The sequence below is a fragment of the Scomber scombrus genome, chromosome 17 (assembly GCF_963691925.1).
Source record: "Scomber scombrus chromosome 17, fScoSco1.1, whole genome shotgun sequence".
NCBI classification, from domain to species: Eukaryota; Metazoa; Chordata; class Actinopteri; order Scombriformes; family Scombridae; genus Scomber; species Scomber scombrus.
In genome coordinates, this window is record NC_084986.1 from 16,805,897 (window position 1) to 16,820,922 (window position 15,026).

The following is a 15,026-nucleotide window of genomic DNA, read 5'->3' on the forward strand; positions in this document are numbered from 1 at the left end:
CATGTACGCCATCATAAACATCTGTCTCTCTCTCTCTCTCTCTCTCTTTCTCTCTCTCTCTCACACACACACGAGGAAGGCATGAATGAAACCTTTTTCTTTCTTACCACAAACTTGAGTTCCCATGGAATGTAGAGACAGTAGGCAACAATTGATATTATGATATCACATTTTATTCCTTACAGTCTGGAGTCTGAGGTCAAGCCAGAGGGTCCTGATGAAAAGATCGTGAGCCGACCTGGCCAAGTCTCCTCCCCTGCCTGACCACCAAAGCTTCCTCTCCCACAAGCCAGAGAGACCACACATGATCTACTCTACATGACGTCTCCATCAAAGTTGGTCACACGCTTCTGCTTTTTAGTCGTACTAGCAGGCATCACTACGCAACGCTCGGTTTACATAAATAAAACCTACATTGGACCATCACTCTTTGATGTTCAGTGTGTTGCAGGAGTTTGTGATAAAATTGTGTAATTAACTTTGTTGTTGTGCCACGTTTCCCTCGGCCGCCCTCCTGATTATCAACTTTGATTTCAGTTAGTGATTCCTCCACCGTGCAGTCAGGAAAAAGCAAGAGGCACACCCTTTTATCAAACATCAGTGTGATTTCATGATTTGCAGCCATGCTTTAAGTGGATAAACTGTCAAAGCAGAATTGGGTATTTTGCACCTTTTACACTGTATTTCCTTTCCATTCCTTTTAGGACTTTGTTGTAATGATTATTTCAACATGATCAGGACCAAGAAATCCAAGATATTCCATCACATTCCAACACAAGCAAATCAAATCTTCATCAATCTGACAACATATGTGTAGCATTCTGAAAATGGTACTATGTGAGAAGACATAAACAGATACAGAAACACAACCAAATAGCTGCTTTTCAATGTGTTTAAGGAGCGATGGTAAAATTCTGGGGCCTTTTTTACCCTCTCTGACCCCCATGTGTCCGCCTCAACTTTCTATTAAAAAAAAAGTTCAGAAAATAAACTTTAAAAAGTGGTGGTGGCTATGGTGACTGTACTTCTCTCTCTTACACACACACACACACACACATATACACACAAACGGAGCAGATGAGTCAGGGGTCTAGCCTACATCCAAGAGATGGAAAATGCACTTCCCACAATGCCACAGGCCTCCACCCTTGGAAAGTAGTAGTTTCCCATGTCTAAATCCACAATATCTACCTATCTGTAATCATTCTGTGCAGCACTGCAGTAATATTCCCTCCAGGTTGTGAAGCATCTGCAATAGTCTGAACTACTGAAAAACCTGACAGTTTTTGGTATCACATCTTAACAGTGTAAAAATGTTTTATACTTTTGGTGCCATTTTATGGAGTGTATGAACACAAACTTGTAACAATGACCAAAAACCAAAAAACCATCAAGGCTATGAGAATGTAAACATTTCAATCCCTTGAAGTTATTTACTCAGTAGTGAAAGATCACTGTAGCTTTAAAAGGGTTAATCTGAACTCTCTCCAGGCCTCAGCCTGTTTTTTTGTTTTAGTAAATCCTGTCATGCAAAGGGTCAAAAGGTAGATTTGGCAACATGGCTTTGTAGGCCTAATGAGCTCGGAAAAAGGGGAGAGAAGGGGATTTAAAGCAGGAAGGTTTGCTTTGGAGGAAAAAAAGGAGATTCACAGATAGAGGAGTCTGGTTTGTGTGTGTTCAACAACCACAGGAGCACTCATGTCAGATCTTTTTCTGCCTTTTGCCGGCCTTCTCTAGAAGAGTTTAAATGGGATCTGGGCTGGGGTGGAGTGTCTGTATGCTGCTGGGTGCACGCACACACACACACACACACACACACACACACACACACACACACACACACACACACACACACACACACACACACACACACACACACACAAACACACGAACATTGACCAAAGAGGCAGAGTCCCACAGACAACCGCACCCAGGGGAGATGTTTTGGCCAGTGCCTCCATTCCCAAATTTCCAGTCAGGATTCTGCAGAACTTGTTTCCCTCCCACTTCCCAGGCAGCCAGATTCAGCAAAGATACTTGTGCTATATATATTGATGTGAAGATGAATCCAGCTGCATTCCCCACGGACACTTCCCTGCCTCAAAGTCAAAATACACTCATGAGAACTCTCAGCGGCCGTAGACTCATAGATGACCGAGGCTAAAACACCAGAAGCGAAGAAAAAAACAAACGAAGGTGGTGACATCTAAGAACGAAGGGGCCGCCGGAGTGAAAGCTTCTTTGTTTTGATTTTGGTTCCATATTACCCACACATGCAGATGCACACCCATTAGTATGCAGTCACTTTCATGCAGTCGCTGACAGCTTGAAAAGTTTTTACTGTCCTAGCTAGGCGGAAAACAGCCTCCAGATAACTTCAATGTTTCATCCAATTATTTCCGAACCAGTAATCCAGTCTCTTTACACACACCGGCTCAAATATTTCCATTTGCACGGTCCACCCTGTTACGAGAGGCCAAGTCTAGAATTAAGCATACATGACATGTAGCTGAGCTAGTATGGTGACAAGTCTTCAGAAAAATCCTCTTACCACACCCTCCACACCCTCTGTTCAGTCACAATCACATTCCCCTTCTCTTGTTAGATACAACAATATTTTCTCCATTATATTAAGCGTCACACCCAAATGATAATGTTTAAATAGATGGGCCTGTGTGTAGCTCAACAGGTAAAACTGATGAGCTGCAATCTTTCAGTATGTTGTTTGGGAGTGACAATGTTAGTCTTGCATTTACAAATGTTCAAATACACACTGAATAATAATAATAATAACAATAATAATAATAGGAGCGTGAGAGAAGAGACGTTAATGTGCAGAAACAAGACAGAAACAATGGAGAGAGATTAAGAAAAAAAAAGAGCAGGTCAGGTAACAAGAGCTCTGAAAGTGTGTTTTTGAGAGAGCTCTTCCCCACTAGAGCTCTCAGGTGACAAAATAAACCAAGAGGAGAGAAGAAAAAAAAAAGCTCAGGTGAGTGTCCATTATTGTGTAATGGATGTTAAACAACAGCCCCGTAACCCTGTGGATGATATTTGACCTTTCACATTTGTCTGCACTCTGGAATGAGTTGGGGGAGGGTAAGTGCAGCCAAGATAGGTAGATAGTGTTGTAGAGGGTGGGGAGGAGGGGGTGGAGGGGTTATAGGCTAACCCAAGCTGAACTTTGTCAAATAGCGTTTGCAAGCACTGCTTACATCTGTTTCAGCCTGTTTAAAGCTGCCGTGCCACACACATCAACAGCCCATGAGGTCAATCTTAGGGCTGTGACAAATCATTTCTTTCATTAATGTGCTGATGTTTAGAAAATAAGAAGTAAAAAAAAGATATAAATTCAATTACAATAACATGAAACAAAAATGCTCAAATTTGAGAAGCTGGAACCATCAACAGTTTAATGTTTTTTGATCAAATGGACTAATTGATTAAAAGAAAAGTATCATTTACTGAAATGTTCACCACATACAACTGGTAGCGTTTCTTTTAACCTGTCACTCTGCTTGGCTGATAAAAAACAGGGACAGGATCGTTGCGTAGCTGCTAAAATACTTTTTTTCCCCAGATGTGTTGCTTTCTCCAGCCTCACAAGGCTCTAACCCAGCACCCTCTGTCCTCAGTCCCTTATTGAACATTTTTCTCTCTGTCCCTGGTCCATTGTGGGCTTACGTAACAATTTGACACGCTGAAAAACATGAACCGACGCCCCTCAAGAAGGCATGAGTGCTCATACATGTCTGTGGAATGGACTGACCTCCATCACAGGAGGCAGAACAACAACACACACACACACACACTAACAATGATCTCACTTTAGTGCTGGTTTACAGATGGAACTCACACCGGCTGAAATAACTAAACCGGGGCTTTAAAATAAAAGAATGTGCTCACTTGCTCCACAAGATCAGCAATAACTTTCTGCCAGTCAGATGACAAAACAGACAGGACTAAGGTATGTGTGTGTGTGTTTGTGTACACCGTGAGTAGAGGATCTGCTACTGTTAATAAATCTGTCAACCATCCACACACACCCACATGGTTGCCAGCACGGACATCACATGAACAAGTGCTCTAATGCTTTTCTCGCAAGGCTCGTCTCAGCTGTGAAAACATCCTTCCACCTGCCCACACACACACACACGCACACACACGCACACACACGCACACACACGCACACACACGCACACACACGCACACACACGCACACACACGCACACACACACACACACACACACACACACACACACACACACACACACACACACACACACACACACACACACACACAGCTTGTCAATCACCTCTCAAAGCCCTTTGTCATCATCTGTCTTCCCTGTCTCAATTTCTGACTCGGACACCACAAACACAGGTTTGTTTCTACTGTTTTGAAAGCCTCGGCGCCTGAGAGCGTTTTGATTTGTGAAGCTGTGAATTCTGTGAAATGGAAAGAAGAGCAGGTGTTTTATTTAGAGGGGAGGGAGGCATGTATGGTTCCACGTGTCCTGGTGAGATGTTTCTCTATACGTCTCTGCGCTCTGAAGTTTGCAGCTGTGGTTTAAACTGATTTGACAGACTTCACATACTCTCTGAATTATGAAATAAATCACCTAATTGCCGTCATATTTCAGTAATACCACGTGAAGATTATCAACATTGAGCCACGGCCTGCAGGTTATATTGATGCAAATGTGCTCTCTGGTATTTTGTGGGTTGATTTAGTGAGTGGCTAAGCTACACTGCTAAATTTTCCCCTCGTGCCATAAAAGAAAACATTACTTTTTGGGGTTGCTAGGAAACCTGAATCTTTGTAAGAAAAGCATTGTGGTCTGTAGACAAGCGTTGTAAATTACAAACTCTGTCGGCACGGTGGAATTCCTGGCCAGGATTCTGCCAGCTTTCTGAGGCTGGGCGGGCGGGGAAAGCTGGCACATGGACCAGTTAGGATGGATAAAAAACACTAAAACACTCTTCTTCATACTTTTTTCTGCTGTGTTTAAAGATTAACAACACACAGAAAGAGAGAGAGAGAGAGAGAGAGAGAGGAGAGAGAGAGAGAGAGAGAGAGAGAGAGAGAGGAGAGAGAGATAGAAGAGAGAGAGAGAGAGAGAGAGAGAGAGAGAGAGAGAGAGAGAGAGAGAGAGAGAGAGAGAGAGAGAGAGAGAGAGAGACAGAGACAGAGACAGAGAGAGACGGGACATATGAGTTGTGGGCAGGAGGACTTCATCATAGCTGTCAGTCAGGTTTCGAAACCCTGACATCACAAAATCACAAGCCAGCACATTTTGAAACTGGGTACAGATGCCTTTTTGTCATAATGCACTATATTACAGGGTCACACTATCCAAGAAATGTCTGTGAAATGAAGTTAGTGCTCAGAGCTTTGTACAGAATTTCGTTCTGCTTTGCATTTTTGATGCTGTGCTGAATGACAACAAAAGGAATCTTGAATCTTGAAATGCAAACATTCACTCATCTCCTTTGCTACAAGTGTTCATTCATTCATTCGTTCGTTCATTCATTAATTCATTCATTCACTATGAACTACATCATCATATTTATCATTACCATCATGCATGGAAGATATATGTTTTGTAAAATAGAGGTGTCTTGTAATCCCATGTGGGCCAAATGTTTAGCATGACACATAAATAACAAATACAAATAAAAAGGTTAGGGTTAGAACCCATCTTTTTAACAGTAAAATAGATAACACCACCATTCCCTCAGCCTGACATATATTATTTATATATTCATTTAGTGATGCAACTAACAATTATTTTGATTATCAAGTATCTACCAATTACTTATTTTTCTTGATTAATCATTTGGTTTATAAACTTTCTCAGAGTCAAACGTGACACCTTCAGATTTCTTATTTTCTCTGTCCAACAGTCCAAAAGCAACTATATTCTGTTTACTACTATGTATAATAAAGAAAATCATTAAATTCTCACATTATCACAGCATTGCAGCTCTATATTAATTTGATGCATAAATAGTAATCAGTACACTTTTGTTCATGTGAAGAACAGGTGTCCTGAAAATGAAGTAGATAGGTGCTTGCTAGCATACCAACTTCTTTTTGGTAGACACTTGCCTTAAAATGGTTTAGCTTCCCTCTTATTTCTCACACCACTATTTATTGTCACATCAACACCATCTTAATTCAGTGTAATCAATGTGAAATCCTACTCCAAAGGCATCAATGAGTTATGTCTTTTAGCAGACATGAGCAAACAAAGTATTAAGCAGTCTGTCTAGAACAACAACTTGTCCTGTCTGTCTGTCTGTCTGTCTGTCTGTCTCTCTCTTTCTCTCTCTCTTCTCTACGGCTGGCGTCTATAAAAGATTAACCTATGCAATGAAATGATCCACTGAGAAAGGGTTTACAAGGTGCGGCTCCCTAAACCCATCCCTACATTCTTGTCTCTCCCCTTTTCTCTGCTGTCATTGGCCACCTTTTCTGTTACTTTCTCTTCCTCTTTGCAAACGCGTTACTATCTACTATCTCTGCTTCTCTTTGTGCTTGTGGTGCTTGCTTTGCCTCCATGGGAACTGAGGTTAACCATGCACAACAGGATTCTGGCTCTGTCCACTGTTTCCTTTCAGTCACTGCTTTTACGCACGTACGACAAATTGTTCATTCTGTGCCGTTATGTGATATGCTATCATATCAAGGACACATATTCTAACACACTGTGTGGCTATTGAGTGGAATAAACACTCGAGCTCAAAACAACCACCCAAACAATGGCCATAACTATCAAAAACATACCAGATCTCCACTTGATGATGTCGTTGAACTCGTCATTGGCTCCTCCACTCTGCAATGTCACCATGCGACGCCATGGCAGCTAATTAATCCAATGCTTTAATAGCTGAATGGTGTGATATAGTGCCATGTCTCTTGACACAGGTGTAACAGCCCTCGTCCTGCACCTGAAAGTGAAAATCAAACTTAAAATGTGTACTCAATTCAGTAGTTGCTCAACTTCCACATATGCCCACCCATACCTTTTTGTTTTAATGTGACTTAATCCCTAAAGAATGTGTGTAGGTGATGAGGTGTTAGACATGGAAAAAACATTCAAACACATTGTGGGTAAGATTCAAGAAGAGTCGGCACCACTTGAAGAACAAGGCAGGTTACTATGACTAACAGCTGTTTGAGAACACTTCCATGTCCACTCATCATCACTGGTAAGGAAACAGAACCAGCCTCACAGCGTGGACTAAGGTTGACAGCCTCTGCATTGATTTATGTGTAAAATGAAATCCTGTAATTGATGCTGTAATAACTGACAATCATGGTTAAGACTTTTGTAACGCCTCGGCAACAAGCAAGCCAATTCAGTCAGTTTGAGGTTGAAACACCCAAAAAGTGTCAAGTAAAGGGGAAACTGGTCTTCGGCCAACCATAGACATTTGTTTATGTGTGTTTGTTTTGCTTTGGGTTGGCCCCCAGTAACCATCATAGACCCTCAAAGTCTTGATGTTTTCCATAGTCAGCAACATTTCAATAAATACACACAGCTGATTCTAATCACACGTATGTCGACAAGAACATTTTTGGCAAGTTCCTGTAAAAACAAACTAATATTGGACTCTGACAGTAAATCAGGGGTATCAGTTGATAAGATTTATCATCATGCAACCAAGGGATGCAGTTTAAATGTTATCAAAAACACACTCTAAACAGCAGCAAACTCTTGACTCTGTGAGTTTCCTTTGGGGGGGTAAATGAGCAATTACTTGACATTTCTAATCCGTTGTCATGTGATGACACTAGTACATGTCATTGTGGCTTCTTCCTGTGTTTCTCAGTTTCACATACAACACTCTGGTGTGTGCTCTGTCTCCAGTCATGACGTAAAATACAACATGTGCAAGGATAATCTCAAAATGTTCAATTTGACCTCATGAATATGTTATGTTGTGGCTGCTGCTGCAGTGACATGACAAAGTGTAACAGCACAGGTTATTTTTCAGACAAATTAGTTACACATTGATGCAGCTTCAGTGCAGTGCCTGAGGTCGTCCACTTTGAAGAAAAGAAAAAAAACCTCAAGCATGATCACTCCCCAAATAGCTTATTAGTTTTACCATGAAAGGAGTTTATGTGCAGTTTTATCAGGCAGTGCTTGTAGGGTGAGATACACTTCTTGAGGGATGATGCAAGACCCAAAAATAACAACTGTAAACTCAAGGAAAAGGCAGCCTCATCTATCTTGCTGGTGTCTTTTTCAATTTCAGTTCCTCTCAATGTGCGAGTACTAGTTTTGACAACTGAGGCAAACAACTGAAAGGGTTTCAATTAACCACTTTATTCTGAACTCCTTGAAGCTGTACATTTCAACAGTAGTGTAGCAGTGCTGTACTTTATAGTTTGGTTTGATTTTAACAAGAGCTGGGTGTAAACGCCTTCAACCAAGTAGGCTACATTTAAAGCACTCCAATGCTGTGTTAATCTGGTGAGATTACCACCTTCCTGACAATAAAAACACAATATATACACTACTGCATGACACACAAGGGGACTTTTAACTCTGAATTCTTAATGGTTTTTTCGTAGTTAATGTTTTATCTCGTAGGTGTGGTTGCAGTATTTAGATCTTGCTAACTTTTTTATCAAGCAATTAGAAATCTGGCAACAGTGTATAGCCTCTGGTTTAACACTGATTGTTTGAGAGCTATTTTCAATGTTTTAATGACTACTTTTTGACGGACACCTAACCGTAAACTACCTGCTGTGCTGTGTTGCTTTGATACAATGAGGGTCAACATTACATGTCCGAAACATTTCAAGAGCCCATATCACACACTCACCTCTGCTGTCACCAAGGAGTCAGGAGACGTGGTCCCTCAAAACAAGTCCAAAACGTGAAGAGTGTGGATAGACAAATGAAGTGAGGCGTATTGAAAAGTTTAAAAAGTGCATTGATCCAATTAGTTTAAGGCATTTTAAGCGGTACGAGGCTTCCCTCTTAACTAACTACAGCTAACTAGTGACTGGTAAGTGAGAACCGTCCTCAAGCGCATCCAGTCTCCACAATGTGCCAGGAAAAAAAGCTTTAAGAGACGCCTTTCTGCAACGCAAAGCAAAGCCCAACTATCGTAATCTTATAAAGCACACGGCAGGCTGTCTCTTTGGAAACGGGTAGATTGTTATTACATTTCACGGATGAACACGGCACAACTGTGGACTCAGGTCCCACAACTTTGTTCCCGTTGGCTACTTGACGCCAATTTTCTTTTCTTTTTTTCCTAGGACGGCGAAGACATAACCCACCACCTCTCTGCCCCTGATTGGTTAGTGAATGTTACCTTCGTTGGTTAGGTTGGTTTGGTTTAGGCATGAGGAGTGTAATTGGTTAGCGCTGGAGTAAGAATATCAAGCTAAGCCAATCAGAGGTAGAGTAGGGCGGGTCGTGACTTCGCCATCCTAGTAACAACAAAATTGCTTATTTGAGTCCCTTCTGGCTGCACCGATGTTAAGCAAGACACAATTAGACAAACGTGATGGAAATTTTGAAGTGTATCCTTCAAAATTAAAGGGTGGATCATGTCCAAATGTCGAGTAAGTGCCACAATCACGCAACTAACCCCAAACTATAGTCGGTTTTCACAAATATTTTTTGAATAATTATGCAGTTTTGCAACTACTAGTACCAGTTTAATAACGGGTTTACTTTAAAGCTCCCATGTATAATAACCCTGACATTCCCTGTAATGTATTTATATATTTCTTAATTAATTTCATGACGTACTTTTATGGCCCAGTGAATCGATTATGTATCATTTGCTTTAGAACTGAATCTTGCTTCCCTCTCAAGTCAGCATTTCACAAATTATACATTGGATGTCACTTTTTTTTCAGATTTACTTTGAAGGTCCTGACAGGAAGCGCGGTGCTCATTGGGTGTCTTGGCACAGCTGTGGTAAACTTCTCTCTGGCTGTAAAAGTTTTCCCGACGCCGAGATGGAAACATGGCGCGGTGGGCGTCACGTGACGTAACACCAAGGAAACCAGTGATTCCCACAAGAAAACCCAAAATGCTTTAAACCAAACTGACTGTACTCTTTCCTGTATAAATGCAGTATTAATTGATTGACTATTTACACAAAGCCATTCGACCTAAAATGTTTGTTCTATTGAAATATATGTGTAGTGTGCCCTATAAATGTACTCACACTAATGTTGAAAACTATTTACAGTGGTTGAAGAAGTATTTGGTAATATCACGATAAAAAACGAATCCATTCTAATTAAAATAACTGCTTTCAAAAGCGTACCTGAGTACTCAAGTATCAGCAATGTACTTCACAAATAAAAACTAATTGTATTCATTATGAAGCTTTATTGTGATTCAGTGTTGTATTATAACATTGGATTGTTATGACTAATGCATTAATATGTAATCACATTTTTAATGTTGTATTTGGTTGAGGTGGAGAAATGTTGACCTATACACAAGCTATACATATATACATACAAACACATATACATACCCACTGTTAGGTAGATAAATCTATAACTGAATCATAAGCTGTTTTTATTACCTGGCCATGTTTTGTATGTACATCTATTAGATAACTAACAACTAAAACTTATGTGAACAAATATAGGGCAGTAAAATGTACAGTGCAATATGTCAATAAACTTTATTTATATAGCACATAATGTAATGCAAGAGATTTGCAACAAAAAAGCCCAACACAAATTATAATAATTTCTACAACAAAAGTATTCATACATAGGAATATCAATAATAAAAATAACAGAAATAATTAAGAACAGAACAGCAAATATCATTAGCATAAACACTCACACCACCACTTATTGTATCAGCTTTCATTTTATTATACTGAGTGAAGTGTTGGCCTGAAAAGCAACAACTTTTCCAGTACCTGAGAGGACTGAATAATAGATTAAGGCTCATGGAAAGAGTCTCTGTGGCTTTGTGGATGTAGAGATGTTGATCTTCTATTGTAAGGCCTCGTCCTTCTCCCTCCCTCTTCTCAGTTGTCAGGGCTCTTTTGTGGATGCTTCCTCGCACAGCTCAGAGAAGAAGCTCAATTTCACAAATTAGTGCTCTGTAAAGCCTGAACACCTATCAAGTGACACATATTTGTTTGACGGTGAGTAGATTGGGAGTGAGGGGACAACCTGAAATTTTCACCTGTACGTCCAACAAACAGATTCATATGTAAAATGAGGTCTTCTGTATTCCCGGCTCCGATAGCCCTCTTAAACTTAACACACATTGATCTAATGCAATTTGTCACTCTGGGCTTTTTTGATAAACATGTGATGCATATTTACATTTCATGTGTTTGTGAACACTGCAGTACAAAAGACCAATACATAAAGAGAATTTCAACAGGTTAAGGAGCTTTCAAAAGGCTTATTTTCCATCTGCACTGCTCGGATCTACGTGACTACAGCACAACAAACTTTGAATGCTGCTTCAGAAGAGGTGTAGCTATTTTCTGTGAAGTGTTCCTGTGGCAGATGCAGATGACTGGGTGTCCGTGAGTCCAAGGCATCGCCCTTGCAATGAAATTATAGGGGTGAGAGTGTGGTAGCCTTCACTGGGCCGATTCTGGACTCACGCCCAGAGCCCGCTAGAAGGACTTATAGCGCCCTCTTCTGTACTAATGGTGCAACTACTACTAAATGATATCTCACGTTCACTTGAGGGACTTGACTACACAAATACAGCGCTAAATGACAGCTATTCAGTTTATAAACATGTTCCCCACAATCACCTCCACATTCACCAAATATGCCAGTGTACGGATACTTTCACAGTATCGACCCGCCTTGTGCTTCAGAAAAAACACAGTCACAGTCAACTTTGTAAAACACAATATTATATCTATTATCTGCTGCTCTGCACATCACCCTGTTATTGTTTGAGCTTATCATGCATTGTTTTAACTTCAATACAATGTTGTGTTTTACAGTCTTAATCAATTTACTTGTCATTCTTACAGACTCCTCACTATACAAAAATCGTATTTGTATTTCAGTGAGAGTAGACTATTTAGTAAAAAGGAAAAATTGATATAGGCTAGAGCATTTAGAGCATTTAGGTGCTATAGCCTTTTATTAAATGATCACGGTAGATAATTCATATTTTATTTTTTTTATTAATGTTCATGTTACGTTTTATCGCTTCGTATGGAAGCTCGTGTAGTATTTGCGACTACAAACTCAAGAGTGCCGTGTTTGAAGCCGGCGAAAGTATTCCACGGAAAACCTATCTACTATTTTCGACATACCATGTATTGTTTGGGCGTGTTACTGGTATGTCACGATGCCACCCATGATCAGTAATTGTTGATGGCACCTGTTGTGATAGTCTCCAGTAATTTAATTATGCTGACAGAGACACCAGCAAAAATTACCAGGAGTGGGGTTCGAACCCACGCGGACATATGTCCATTGGATCTTAAGTCCAACGCCTTAACCACTCGGCCATCCTGGTATATACACCGCATCCCGCCACAATTCCGCTTCAAAAACTACTCTATGGTACATAAATAACACGAATTGTTTTTAATCTTAAAATAACCACGTAGCTATCAAGAAACGCCAATATTACAGTCGTTCTCTTTTGGCAATACCAGTGAGGAGGACGGCGGTGCTAGCGCAGTGTTAGCAGCTAAACTAGCAGCTAACTTTAATTTACCGAGTGAACTTGCTAGCTCGTTGGCAAGACAACACGATTTTTACACAAACTAGCACGGCAACTTCGGCTGTGCATATGACATATATAAAATGTGCAACCAAAAGCCATGAACGACCGCTTATTGGCTTGTAAACCTCTGCAATATACATATCGCCGCCACTCGAACGTTACATTTATGTTATCTGGGCGCTGCAGCTATTACTGTTAGCATGTGCTAACTGATACCACAACGGGTTACGGTAATAACACTGTAATTTCAGCCATACATATCCGAGTGTTCGGCTATTTATGCCACACACCGATCGCTAAATTCAAAAACAAATAGATAAATACCAACACAGACTTGAGCCTTTGCATTCATTCACGAAGTCATGCATAAGGAGTTTGCATACAAAGTCCGAGGAAACTTTGGAGATTTGAATGAAGACATCGTGGATGCCTCTTCACTTGTCAGATGGGGCACTCAAACAGGTCATTCATTTCTCTGCTTAGCTGTACCACTCTACAACAACGATTTCTGTATCAAACAACTACCCCTAAAAGACACAATTGTGTAATTCACATTTGGGGGGGGGGGGGGGGGGGGGGGCATGTAAAGCCTTTTTATTCACTGGCCTTCTCAACTTTATTTGCTAACGTCGAGATAGATTTTTAAGCATTAAAGATATTTTTATGTTAAACTCAAGACTGACAGCTGTCCACAGTGACCCTCAATAGGTCCCAAAAGCTTCGTGTTTCATGTGTGGCAGTTGGGTTGTGGAAATTAAATCAACTGAGGTGTGAGAATATGGGGACACGATATAAACTGACACGATATGAGTCTGACATTATAACCTAAACTTGAGGCCCCTGTCTTTAAAAAGAGACCCAGTGCCTGCTGTTTTGCATATTTCAAGTGATTTTGTTTTTGATCGAATTGCCACACAGCTTATCTGGGGTCTGAAGAGTACGGTTTAGAACCTGCTCTATGTGTAAAGTGCCTTGAGATAACTTTGTTGTTGATAAGACTGATTGATGATTGAAACTAAATGGATCATCTGCTGACATACATTTTACTCCCAGGAAGTACTTAAGATCAGCCTATGTCAATGGATCATGTGCCATGTCTCCTCTCCAGTCTCCAGGTATAATAAATTGTCATTAATAACATTTCTAACTTTTAATGCCTCAAAACGTAATATTTCCATGTTACGAGTCACATACTATCTCTGTAACTTACCCTGTTCAGCCCATAATTGCAGTCACATTTGTATTCAAGCTTGCCAGTCATGAACAGCATGTCTCATCCTCTTTGCCAATTTCAACTTTCCCTGTCTCACATTAGCGTTTAATTAATGTCTGTCTGGCTGAATTTCTTCTCACTTTCAATATGATTAAGTAAGTTCAGTGCCCGAGCATTTAGTGACTTGAATCATTTTTATCTGCATAGTTGTAAGTCTTCTAAATGAATGTCATCTTTAACCCCTGACTGCAATATGTCGACTCTCCTTCCAACCTTACTGCTGCCAATCTCTCTCATGACTCCACTTCTTTCAAGATGTAATCATATGCACCGCTTTCCCCCATTCCCCAATTTACAATGTTAATGTGCTGGAAAGGACAAAAAGCTGACAGTAATTTACTAAAACAGTATTTATTTAGTGTCAAGAAATTGCTCAAAATGTACATTTTTTAACTGAATTAAAATTACATCAGTTTAAAATGTGAACATCTTCTCCCATTAACCTACACCCACAATTGGATTAATTCTCTAATAATAAATAATAAAATTTGTTATTTTACTGCAAATCAAATTTTAGAGAACTGGTAACTCCAAACCTTGTCATTTCAAGCTTCACACATCAAGTCGAGAAATACACTGTGTGCCCCTTATGGTCAAAACTGCTTCAGTGACATTTTGTGCTCAGTGTCCCTGGTCTTACACATTTCATTTACTGTACACAGATAAATGTTTATTTCATTTTAATCATCCATAAAATTGCATCAAAACAGATCCCAAAGAAGTCAGTTGTGTCTCCAACAAGGAAGACAAGGACAACAGTGCTGAAAAGGATTTTTCCTCTTGTACTGTAGGGCCTTCTTGATATGAATGTTGACCGTTTCGACATACTCCTGGGTGCCACAGACATAAGCCTCAATGTTGTTGAGCCTGGATCCCTGCTCCTCCACCAGCATGGCCATGTCCAGGAACAGGTCATGGATTACCTTCAGCCTGGCCTCCAGCTCCACCAGATCTTTGTGTCTGCTTTTGATCTCACACATCGCCCAGCGGGATGAGCGGGCACCTCCTGTCTGCAGGCTCTCAGACAGCTCAGT

General features: G+C 40.4%; 1 protein-coding gene and 1 non-coding gene across 2 annotated transcripts in view; both read right to left on the minus strand.

The window, feature by feature from the left end:
• Window positions 1-9,237, minus strand: part of utrn (utrophin) — a 179,929-nt gene extending 170,692 nt beyond the window's left edge. The window contains exons 1-2 of the mRNA XM_062437479.1: window positions 8,842-9,237; window positions 6,791-6,954 (exon numbers count right to left, since the gene is read on the minus strand). Of these exons, the coding sequence (XP_062293463.1) occupies window positions 6,791-6,854 (64 nt within the window). The 5' untranslated portion in view covers window positions 6,855-6,954; window positions 8,842-9,237. The remainder of the gene's footprint in view (window positions 1-6,790; window positions 6,955-8,841) is intronic.
• A 3,186-nt stretch (window positions 9,238-12,423) lies between these two features.
• trnal-uaa (transfer RNA leucine (anticodon UAA)) lies at window positions 12,424-12,506 on the minus strand. The gene has a single exon. It is a non-coding gene; the product is annotated as a tRNA-Leu (tRNA).
• Window positions 12,507-15,026: the final 2,520 nt, after the last annotated feature.